At 44.6% G+C, this 12,585-nt stretch overlaps 1 protein-coding gene across 4 annotated transcripts in view; it reads left to right on the forward strand.

Annotated features, from left to right (window-relative positions):
* Nucleotides 1-288: 288 nt before the first annotated feature.
* Nucleotides 289-12,585, forward strand: part of ARL13B (ARF like GTPase 13B) — a 79,813-nt gene continuing 67,516 nt past the window's right edge. For 3 of the 4 annotated variants that reach the window (XM_088442032.1, XM_088442033.1, XM_088442030.1), the window contains exons 1-4: nt 289-443; nt 1,819-1,982; nt 2,556-2,756; nt 7,373-7,443. In XM_088442032.1, the coding sequence (XP_088298158.1) occupies nt 2,695-2,756; nt 7,373-7,443 (133 nt within the window). In that variant the 5' untranslated portion in view covers nt 289-443; nt 1,819-1,982; nt 2,556-2,694. The remainder of the gene's footprint in view (nt 444-1,818; nt 1,983-2,555; nt 2,757-7,372; nt 7,444-12,585) is intronic. The other variant, XM_088442031.1, reaches the window with a different exon arrangement.

A 12,585-nucleotide genomic window follows, 5' to 3' on the forward strand; every position in this document is an offset into this window, starting at 1 on the left:
ACTTTACATCCATTTCACTGCAAAATTGTAGTGAGTCACTGCCACTGACTGACTGTACTAATGGCATCTACATGTACTGTACATTACTATACTGGGCAGCAGTTCACACAGTATGCAGCACAGTTGCCCTGCTGGGCATAACTCCTGCGTGCCCACTGCCCACTGCCCAGCTCTTCTTTCATCTGTCCATGGGAGAGCGTATGAGAGCCGCCTTGCCATTAGTGGATTCTGTTCAGACTAGCGATTTGCTGTAAGGGTAAGTGGGCGTGTCTGCGGGCCGCAGGAAAGTGTTGCTGGGTTACCATAGAGTGCGCGGCTTCCGGTATACACCGTACAGTACAGCCACGGCCGCCCTTACCCGCACAGTGCAGCGGCCGCCGGCCTGTCAGTCCCTCACTGACCCCGCACAGTGCGTGTCATACACGCCGGAGGGTGGCTAGAAGGTAGGTCTGATCCTGCAACGGGCACAGTGTGTGTGAGTGATGTCAGGCTCAGCACTGGGATATTATGAAGCATCTGATGCACTCTCTACATATGGGTCCTCTATGGATATTTCCATTAATAGAAGACTGAGCTAATGGATGCTGTTTGCATGACAGTATTATACCTGAGCAGTGTCCTGTCACACGTCCCCATTCCTTCCCCTGTCCTCTTGTTGAGGCTGTGTAATGCGCATCTCATATGGGAGCTCATGGCTCATTCCTATCTGAGGTATATAGTAACATCATGTATATTCATATAGTTGGATTTATTTAGTTTTAAATGGAAATGAAACCTATTTGTTGCTAAGGGCTACATACCGGGGGACCTGTATGACAGACGGATGTAAATAGAGCAGCTGAAGTCAGATGTAATTGTTTGAGAATTATGGGCCTGATTCAGCAAGGATCACTACTGCGATAACGCATGCAGTTCCACTGCGATAGTATGCTAATTCATTCCGATCGCTATGCCGCCGCAGCACTACATAAGGACGCCCACTTTACCTTCCAGACATCCGTAATGTTTAGCAGGACTGTGAAACCATCGGTAACATCGAGTACCATCGCAGCCTCGTGCACACTTGCACAAGCTCTGACCTTACTTAGGAATTGCTAACTTCAGCGCACGCTATGAGGCCTCAGGCTGCGTATGGCATCGCAGTGGATAATTAATGCACGCCCCTGCAACGGTGTTCAATCGCACTGGCAACACTGCGCTTCGCCAACCCCCCATAAGTCAGCATCCACAAATGGCACTTCCTGTTTTTAATCACTCTGCGATCGGTCTGCATAGTCACTGCTATCGCCGTGACTGTCTCGCGCATGGGCACTGCGATGCATTCGCAGAATGAAACAATAGTCCACTTGCTTGCCTATTAGCAACTGCGATCCAAGCTGAATCATGCCCAATGTTTGGCGATCGTTGCTGGATGTCGAGTAACTTTGGAACAGATGTATCAAACCTAAAGAGGACAGGTGGAGAAGTTGCCTATAGCAACCCATCAGCTCTAGCTATTGTTTATCAAATCCATTCTATAAAATGACAGCTAGCAGCTGATTAGTTCTATGAGTAACTTCTCTACCTCTCCTCTATAGAAGATTTGATACATCTCTCCCTGTGTTTTTGAAACCCCTTGTGTTTTTAGATGTGTATTCATTCACATCAAGGTAGTACACATCAGAATGAGTGGAACAAATGGTGAATAAATATGCCTCATATCGAGAGGTGTGAGGCATATGACAGACTGTAATGTTGCCATTATCGCCAATTTATACATACAGCCTAACTTTATATATGTAAGCCCTCCAACTCATCCTCATCATCTTTTATTTTCAGGTACCACAAAATTCTGCCACATTGGACAGCGGATATGACAAATCCTACATATAAGACATCATAGCTATGAAGAGAGGGTGAGGAAGAAGGTGCGGACCTGAGACTGGGGTAGTGCAGTCTCTGCTCCTTACATAAAAGTCCCAAGCATCATCAACGCTGTCCAGGTCAGCTTGATTCATAGGTGCATTGGGTACACTATATAGTTATACAGTAAAGAGACACATCAGAATTGCACACAAGTCTGTTTGGCGGATGGATCTTGCAGTTGTTACCTCTGCATATGCTCCATAGGGGAGAGCACGCCTCTACTGGTGACACTTATTGCTGAATGGGCATAATTGGGTGGTAACGGGCGTTTGTACATAGGCTGAATTTAGTGAGGGTATGTAGTCAGAATTGCGGGCTGTTCTGAGTTAAGCTTATGCAGAGATCCATCTGATTTCAGGACCGGTGCCAGTGCGTTTTGCTAATGATGACTGTTATTTGAGCAAGTGTATGGATGGGAGTGGTGTGCATTCAGGTGATTAGCCAGCTTTATATGCGTGCACGCAGTGTATAACTTGCACACAATTCTAAACCTGCCCTTAAGTATTGTGCTCTGTACGCAGTATTTAAAGGCTAATTATTTGACAGAATGCTGGATTGCAGTCTTATAGATATTATCATGTATGTATTTAAATGCCATTTTGTGTCCTGGGCAGTCTAGATTGCTAAATTGCTTCTCTTTAATTTGTCAGGTCTGAAAATCTTGATTTGAGTATTGGAGGAAAGTGGAAGCCGATATACAGCAGCCATGATGTTGAAGCCCTCCTAAGACATCTATACCAGTGTTTTGTTTTTTATTTTTTAATTTAAGTACTATATTTTGGATCTCATATGTTTAGCCTCATGGCGAATTGCTGTCGTAATTGTTTCAAACGGTTGCGCCAACCGGTAAGGTGAGTTAAAGATTAATGGGCAATTTGTAAATGTGTGAAATGTTCATCTAAGTAGATCATTAGTATTTAGACAGAATTATTTGATGTGTATAGCTATGTATGTAAATTAGTCCTCACAGTTTCAGATCAGAAAGGGCAAGAGCGTTTATTGGGGGGGGGGAATTCAATTCAACATGATTTGCCATTCCAGAACGACAAAACGCGTCCATCTACATCACAAGTTTTGCCTTGCACCCCATAGAGGTGTGCAGCAATGACCATGCAGCACATTGTATTAAATTGAATTCCCCTCTATATGTGTGAGAGATGTTGTTTTACAGTCTAATAATAGAGAGTCAAACCACCATAATAAAAACACAGATGTTAAAACTATGTGAACTAGGGGAGACCTTCCCTGATCAGAGGGACTTCCCTTATAGCGCTATACTGGTCTTCATAGGGAGACATTTAGGAAAGTCAAAACACACGCCTGATAGGTTGGCATGGTTTATAGCATCCTGGGCCAGATTTATGAATGATTGATATTCTGTTGTCACTCGTTAATAATATTAAATGGTGCTCCAGCCAATCAGCTCCTAACTGTCATGTGTTTGAAAAAATGACAGGAGCTGATTGGTTGGCGCACCATTTAAGATAAGTAACGAGTGATGACAAGAATATCACTTGTTGATAAAGTCTGGGCCCCTATTACCTACACATCAGTGATCTTAAATCTCTGGCTGTGTCTAGTTGTTGTTGCCTTCTTGTTTTCTCTTGGCTTGAATTATATGCCATTGTAGGTGCTGAATTTAGTAACACAAGCTTGGTGTAAAGTTGCTGATCAGAAGGATGTAGGGTGGTCACATGATATCATAAAATGGTTTCCATGATAGGTTATCTTCTATCTAGGTTGGTTGCTGGTGTTCTGTATTTAAAAAATAAATGCATTTATATGTCTTAATAAGAGAGGATTGGACAGTGTGTAATTTAACAGCTAATTGTAGTCTTAACATTGCCATACTATTCTGTGTTTGACTGTAGTTAAAATCAAGTATGTTCCTCATTGGTAATACAAGTAACACATGTATGTAGCTTTGTTTTTGGACATTTAATTAGCGTATTCTGCTGAGTGCATAACTGGTGTGACTGTGTGAAAGACACAACAAATGATCCTGGTGTGTGTTCCCAGCCTCCTGATCAGAGGATAATCTAAAGCTTGGGTAATCTGTATGATTCAGTGTAGTAGTTATTACGGATGTCAGCACATGTACCTGAGCTGGGATACCTGAGGTTACTGCATTGGGAGAACTCGAAAAGTGCCAATGGTCCAGGGCATAGTGTAAAAGAGGAATAATTAGTCAAGTAATTGGTATTCGCCTAAGGTAAATTAAAAGTTGAAATAAAACTTAAAAAAAATATCCTAATGTGGCAAATTGCTAATATACAGTCGTCTTATTCACAGTAGCAAATGTATTGCTTTGCTCACTGCAAGTCAGTGATTTGAGAGGACTTTGCAGAAATTTGGCAGCATGTATTGAGCAACTTTTCTCTGACAACTCCAACAAATAAAACCTTAAAATGCAATACATTTCTACACACCAAAACATCTAAAATGTTTGTTTTGTAGTTATAGTTCCATCCAAACATACAGTCAGGTGCATAAATATTGGGACAGTGACAGAATTTTCATATTTTGGCCTCTATTCACAACCACAATGGCTTCGAAATGAAACAAACAAGATGTGCTTTAACTGCAGATTTTCAGATTTCATTTAAGGGTAATTACATCCAAATCAGGTGAATGGTGTAGGAATTGCAACGATTTCTATATGTGCCTCCCACTTTTTAAGGGGCCAAAAGTAATGGGACTATCAACTCAAACGCTATTTCATGGACAGGTGTGGGCTATTCCCTTGTTATTTCATTATCAATTAAGCAGGTAAAAGGTCTGGAGTTGATTCTAGGTGTGACATTTGCATTTGGAATCAGTTGCTGTCGACTCTCAATATGAGATCCAAAGAGCTGTCACTATCAGTGAAGCAAGCCATCATTAGGCTGAAAAATCAAAACAAACCCATCAGAGAGATAGCAAAAACATTAGGTGTGGCCAAATCAACTGTTTGGAACGTTCTTAAAAAGAAAGAACGCACCGGAGAGCTCCGCAACACCAAAAGACCCGGAAGACCGTGGAAAACAACTGTGGTGTATGACAGAAGAATTATATCCCTGGTGAAGAAAAATCCCTTCACAACAGTTGGCCAAATCAAGAACACTCTCAAGGAGGTAGGTGTACATGTGTCAAAGTCAACAATCAAGAGAAGACTTCACAAGAATGAATATAGAGGGTTCACCACAAGATGTAAACCATTGGTGAGCCTCAAAAACAGGAAGACCAGATTAGAGTTTGCCAAACAACATCTAAAAAAGCAATTACAGTTCTGGAACAACATCCTATGGACAGATGAGACAAAGGGCCTGATTCAGAGCCACTCGTAAGCGGCAGCTCGTTCGCTCCGAGCGATGTTTGCCCAACTGCGCATGCGTACGGAGGGTTATACGCATGCGCGAACCAGTCATACGGCCGAAATTCATGTGCTCGCAAAATAGCGAATGCCTGCTAATTTGAGTGACAGGATGAGGCGTATGTGGGTGGTAACAGGGGAAGGTGCTTGAAAATGGGGAGTGGAGATCCGATCCCAGGCGTGCTTAAAGGTCAAAACGGGCGTTTTATGGGTGTGCATATTTAAAACAGCAGCGTCATTGACAACGTCACTGGGTTTTTTTTTAAGCCAGAACTGCTCGCAAAATTGTGGTAGCAAAAACCAACCCCAAGAATAGCGAGCAGTTCATACCCTGTTCGATGTACTCGATTAATCTAATAAATAGCGGACATGACGTAGGATGCGAGCGGCCAGGGGGTGTAGTTTCCCAAAAAATGACCGCAAGTTTTGTACGCTCGTTCAGACCTAGAGGCGTGAACAGACCGCAAAGAGCGAACGGTTCATTTGAATAGCCACCCCTATTTTCAGGACGAGCGAGCGCTAATTGCGTCCGGCTCTGAATCAGGCCCAAAGATCATGTACCAGAGTGATGGGAAGAGAAGAGTATGGAGAAGGAAAGGAACTGCTCATGATCCAAAACATCCCACCTCATCAGTGAAGCATGGTGGTGGTAGTGTCATGGCGTGGGCATCTATGGCTGCCAATGGAACTGGTTCCCTTGTATTTATTGATGATGTGACTGCTGACAAAAGCAGTAGAATGAATTCTGAAGTGTTTCGGGCAATATTATATGCTCATATTCAGTCAAATGCGTCATAACTCATTGGACGACGCTTCACAGTGCAGATGGACAATGACCCGAAGCATACTGCAAAAGCAACCAAAGAGTTTTTTAAGGCTAAAAAGTGGAATGTTATGCAATGGCCAAGTCAATCCCCTGACCTGAATCCGATTGAGCATGCATTTCACTTGATGAAGACAAAACTGAAGGGAAAATGCCCCAAGAACAAGCAGGAACTGAAGACATTTGCAGTAGAGGCCTGGCAGAGCATCACCAGGGATGAAACCCAGCGTCTGGTGATGTCTATGCGTTCCAGTCTTCAGGCTGTAATTGCCTGCAAAGGATTTGCAACAAAGTATTAAAAAGTGAAAGTTAGATTTAGGATTGCTTAGTTTGTCCCATTACTTTTGGGCCCTTAAAAAGTGGGAGGAACATATAGAAACCGTTGTAATTCCTACACCGTTCACCTGATTTAGATGTAATTACCCTCAAATTAAATCTGAAAGTCTGCAGTTAAAGCACATCTTGTTTGTTTCATTTCAAAGCCATTGTGGTGGTGAATAGAGGCCAAAATATGAAAATTCTGTCAATGTCCCAAAATTTATGTACCTGACTGTACAGCTTTCAATATACATAGCAAGATTTAATTTGTTAACTATCTTGAATTGTTAATACAAAAACAGTTAGTTTCATGGTAAAAAATATCAGCTTATATACTTATACAATAAGTTAATATAAAATATTCCTTTAAAACTTATAAAAAGTGATAACACTCCTGTCTGTGTATTGTTTCCGTAAAGCAGTTCCTAATATGTATGTTTATTATGAGTTAACGTAAATGGAACCATCACCAAAAGTGAAGAGGTCCATGGGGTTTTTAGGAAACGCTGACATCATTAATATTCATGAGGCCTGACTTATTTTATGATGTACTGGGTTTAGGAATCTTATGCATTCTCACAATTACAATCATTTTTGTTTATAAAAAAAATATAATATTTCGAAAACTGTTATGATAACCACTAATAGTAAAATCGGCAATGCATTGCAGCAACAGATTTGTGGTTAGCATTTACAGCATAGTTCTACCTAGTTTTCAAAACTCTGTTTTCAGGGCACCCTAACAGTCCAGGTTTTAAGGATATCCATGCTCAAGCACAGACAACTTAATTAGTACATCAGTTAGTTTGATTATATAATCTTCTATGCACAAGAATGGATATCCTTGAAACTTGGATTGTTAGGGTTATAGAATAGTCATTTGTGAGCATGCATCTGCAAATATATCTTTTACACTATTTTTTTCCCCCCAGGTAAAATAGTTTTTTAAATTATTTAATTTTGCTTCCTTGTAGAAAAGTGACTCTGGTTATGGTGGGTCTGGATAATGCTGGCAAGACTGCAACTGTGAAAGGCATCCAAGGAGGTGAGCCACACACTCACCATGTGTCCCATTTCAGGGCCCGGATACAGCTATACATACTTTTCATTGAGGGTCAAACGTTTAGTCCTTATTCGTAAAACAAAGAATAAACCTGGTAATGTTTCTTCTCATAATTGCCCTGAGAGTAGAATTCACATATGTTTCCCCTTGGGCGCCTCTTGTCTAGTTATTGTCTGTTATTACATACTGTAGTTATACTGTACTCCATATGCTTGGCTTACAGTAGAGTAAAATGAACCCTATTTGCAAATAAGGTTACATTTTACTATTGTCTCTAAGGAGACGATTCTAATTGGGTGTTTTCACCTGAAATTATCTTTGTAGGAAAATCATCCAGAGGAGGAAAGTTTATTTTTATTTATTTATTTCTTTTTTTTTTAAGTTTTAATGAAACTTTTCATGAGCGGTTATTACTTTCACCCATTTGGCCTTGTGCTATTGGTACAGGAAGATATTTGGGCCTGTGCCACTTGGCTATGAGTCCCTGGAGCTCGTTACAGACAGCAATTGCAAGTTAACATAGTTTATCTTAAAGCTGCATTGCCACTGAGAAAAATACTGTCCTAGGTAACCCTTCCCTCTAGCCAGATTCCTGGGGGGTGCAGCCATTTTTTAAGACAGTCCTCCGTTTCTGTGACAGCCCTGTCTGACAACCAGATAGGAAGAGGATTATCTGGAAGACTAATCTCATGTCATAATCAAGGGACTGCATCTTTTGATTGGCACTCCCGCTCACTCACCTCCCCCACCGCCATAAAGTGGGTTTATTTATTTGCTCGTTCTGTATTGTTATTTCTACTTCAGGGTCCATAGGGGGTCCACAGGGTTGACCTTGGGGTATAGGTTGGGAACCAAATCCGGGCACCACGCAGTTAAAGCTTTTAGCTCCCAGGATGCACTTGGGTCCACTCTCCCTATAACCCCACCCCCAAGCCAGAGGCACCTCAGTTTAAGTTGGTGCCCGGCCGGAGTCGGGTCACCGTTTAGTGCAGTGGGGAGCTGATTAACAGCCCCTAAGCTTTATATTTTTTTTCTAAAGAACAGAGTTTTCTTTTAAATTTTTACTTTGGATTCTTCAGAGCGGCAGCGTCGGACTGTCCATAGGACATCTAAGCTGCCGCTCCGTCACCCCACCGGCGCTGAGACGCCAGTACAGATCTGGGGATCTCAGCGGGACCCCAGAGTCTGTACTAGCCGGACTCTGCGGGCGCCCAGGACTGCTGCTGGATCCACGGGGAGCAGGTAAGGTCGCGGATCACTGCTTGTGGTGATCCGCGCATTTAATATGCAGTCCTGTGCCTCCGGTCTCTGGGGACAGACCGGAGGTGCCGGCAGTGGCGGCGGGCCCCCCCCATACTCCGTGTGTCCACTAGACCACCAGGGACTTACTGGTCGGCGCTGGGAGCCGGCGTCCCGGGGAGTTAATAGCCATCCAGGGGAGGAAGCTTTCCCTGCTACAGCGGCTCCTCCCCTCAGCTCAGCGCGGCTTTCAGTATGTATAGTCTGGCGTCGCTGAGCTGCTTCCTCTGCGGGCCACGCTTCTTCTGAGGTCTCCAGCGGCCATTTTCTTGTGGTGCAGCAGAAATCTCCGAAGATGGCAGTGAGTCCAGTCCCCCTGCGTACCTCACCATCAGGTCAGTGTACACAGCGCTGTAGCCTTCCCAGACACTGAATCTGGGTAAGTTGAATGCAGTGACATAGTGCAGTATATTGTATATCATGCTTATATATATATATATATATATATATATATGTGTGTGTGTGTATATATATGTATATGTGTGTATATATATGTGTGTGTGTGTGTGTGTATATATATATATATATCTATCTCTGCATTGTATGTGACTTATGCTAGTGCTGACTGTCTGTACTTAATTCTCTCACCTGTCAGTATATATCTATCCCTTTTCTTTATCTGCCCTAATTCAGCTGTACTTAGGGTGGTTCTGAGACCTCACATTTATATACTCGTTAATATTTGTGAGGTTTGTCACATACTGTTGCGTTCAGCACATTGCCATATTTTAGGTGGAACTGTGTGTTGCATACGCAGAAAATGGGTCCCTGCGGCTAATTTTGGCATCAGTCAGGACTAGTATAGAGCTGCTTGATATTTCCGCCAAGATTGGTCAGATATGTCTGACCAGGAGATAGAGCGTTATACTTCACCCATTTTTACTATCCTGCAAGCCATGTGCTGCAGGTGTTAGTGCGGAGGATTTGTTTCATAAAGGGTTCTGTGTGTGGTGTCATCTGGTGCCGGCCCCTTTCATGACCCCCTTGGGCGGTTTGTTTTCTCGGGATCATCTCGATTGCGGATCGCCGGGCGGGCCCCGTTGTACCTCACTTGGGGTTACTTCACCATACTGCCCTTTTTCATCTCAGGGTATCTCGCAGTTTCTTGCACTCTTCCCCTGTGACACAGACTATCGCTCCCGGCAGGGGTTTTTCACAGTATATGAATTCCCCCTGGTGCCACCATAGTCTGTCATTCCCCTTGCAGGGATTACCACAGAGCAACTCCTGGGTGGATGTCGTTTTCTACGAAATGCAAAGTGGCGTGGTTGACGTCCTGTGGTTACTTCCCAGTTGGCTCTGCCGTGAACTGGATACTGTTTTGGGCTCTTTCCCTCTTACACGGGGGGAAGCCTATTTCAGGTATTATTATCCCTGCTTTGGGGCTGGTGGCAGGTCCATTCTGGTTAGAGTGAATGTTGACCTGCACCTGTATCATACACCCTCAGTCTAACATGCCTTCGGGTTCCCTGTTGCTGACTAGCGGCTGGATTGCATGGCGGGACTCTGGCTGTTGCCAGATACGAGGTATTACAACAGCGTTTGGCCTCCTGTCCCAAATTCCCTGAGGGTCATCACGAGCCCCTCCTGGGGTGGATGGGCGTGTTACTCGTCTGATTACAGACGTTGACGCCTCCCATTCCTGTGTGGTCGGATTCTTCGGATCCGTGGGGGGTAACTCTGCCTGAAATCAGTATACTCTCTTTCAGGGCTTGTTACCCATCCTACCATGGTTATAGCATGGTTGGTTAATACTATTGCATACTGAGCTGATGCATTTGTAATGTTTTTTCCCCTCCAACACGTCTGGGGTTCAAATGTATTTGGTCGCTCACGTAATATATGCAGTTGTCATAGGTGGAAATGCCTATATTGGATATCAGTCTCCTAACTTTCAGAGTTCCAGCTGTGACTGTATCCTCCGTAATACCCTATGGCTGTGCTCTGGGAATGCAGAGGTGCAGATGCATCTATAGGGTAGATCTTGTTTGGTCCTGACCTTGACAGGATTGTAGTAACATTGGCAGTACTAGTTTACCGCCTTCAGCTATGCCCACTACAAGGCATCAGACTCAGTCTGTTAAGTCTTTTTGTCCTCTGGGTCAGCCTAAAGGTCTGTTTCTTCATAGTCTGTCGGCCTCTACGAGGGCCGACATATCCAGTACCGAGGAGGCCTGGACTGCCAGCCAATCCTGCTTCTGAACCTACGGATATATCTTCAGCCTGACGAGACAGGCCTACCACTGGGAGATTTTCTCAGTTCGCCCGGTACTAGTGTCAAGTTGCCGCGGCTACGTGGGTAGGAGGGTACGCCCTCTCTTTGCTCAGGCGGCCTCTTTCCAGGTGATGGTAGCAGGCCCTTATTCAGACCCGAACAGGGCCTTACTAATCCAGAAAGCTATACAGTTGTTGCGGTAGGAGGAGCTCATTAGGCCATCCCCACTTTCTCAGCGAGGGACTGGTTGTTCTGCTTTCTTTCTGGTGCGGGGGCTGAATGGTCCTCTTTGGTCTATTCTCTGTCTCAATTCCCTGAACCAGTTCCTAAAGCTACCTGGGATCAGGAGGCAATCCCTAGGCTCCATCATACTATGTTTGGAACCTGGGGACTTTATGGTATCACTGGATATACAGGACCTGTGCCTACGGGTACTTACAGAGACCTTGCCTCAGCATGGACTGAGATTTTTGCTGTATCACAGCACTTCAAATTTTTCGGGCTCTACCTGTTGGGACTGTCCTCAGCCCCACAGGGGTTTAACAGCGTTTTGGGTTTTCTGACAGTTCTCCTGTTCAGTATATCCCAATGCTCCTGTACCTGGACGGCCTCCTGGTACCCCCGGGGTACTTTACAGCCAGGTCAGGATGACCGTGGCTTCTTCAGGGTGTAGACGTTTAATCAACGGGGAAAAAGTCCTCCCTGCATCCCTCTCTGGGTATTCTTCACCTAGGAGCCCTGCTGGATTCTCAGAATCTGAGAATTCTTCTGGCGTAAGACGGCATCTCCACTCTTCCATTAGGAGTACATGGATGTCTACGCAGTCGACATATGTCTTTACACTCTGGGATGCATGGTCAACTATTCAGTGTCTGCCTTTGGAAGGGTGGAATGGGTTCAGTTCCATTCCAGGCCTTTCCATAATTGGCTTATCTCCAGATGGAACGAGTTTTTTCTGTCTGATCACTGTTCAAACGATGGTGCTCTCTCCGGAGGCAAGTCGGTCCCTTTCCGGGTGGCTATGGTCATCTCGTCCAGGGTATTCTTTGCTAAAGACAGTGTCTGGTTCGCATCCATTTCAGTGCAGTTGGACGTCTGTCGATTCCACCCTGTCAATTAACTTGTTGGAACTTTAGCTTGTCTTGGGCCTTCACTCTGGCATAACTCTCGTTTCCCGGTGAACCTGAAGAAGTGCATCCCGGGGACTAGTCTCTTCCCCAAGAGAGGTTTCATCTCCTGGTGAGCAGGGGGTGCCCCCCTGAGGTGACCCTCCTGGCCTTCTGACTTTATCACACTATGGTGTTACAGTCCAACTCTGGGGGTTCTGAAGCAACCTTCAGTGACTCTTTGTCGGTGAAGTGGTCCTTCCAATTTGAGTACCTGTGTTCTCCGGTCTTCCTTCTTCCTCGAGGGAAGTGTTTCAATCGAGACGGAGATGCTTTCCTGCTGGTGGCTCCTGATTGCCCCAGATGTCAGGGGTACTTGGATTTTCGGTGTCTCTCCATCGATTCTCCATTCCTGATGCTTCACTGCCCGGACCTGTTATCTCAGGGTCCTTGGTTTTGCCTTGGACCTGGGTCGTTTGTCTTTGACTGCGTCCCTACAGTGGT

Source organism: Taudactylus pleione, unplaced genomic scaffold (assembly GCF_031769625.1).
Source record: "Taudactylus pleione unplaced genomic scaffold, aTauple2 ptg000303l, whole genome shotgun sequence".
Classification (NCBI taxonomy): Eukaryota; Metazoa; Chordata; class Amphibia; order Anura; family Myobatrachidae; genus Taudactylus; species Taudactylus pleione.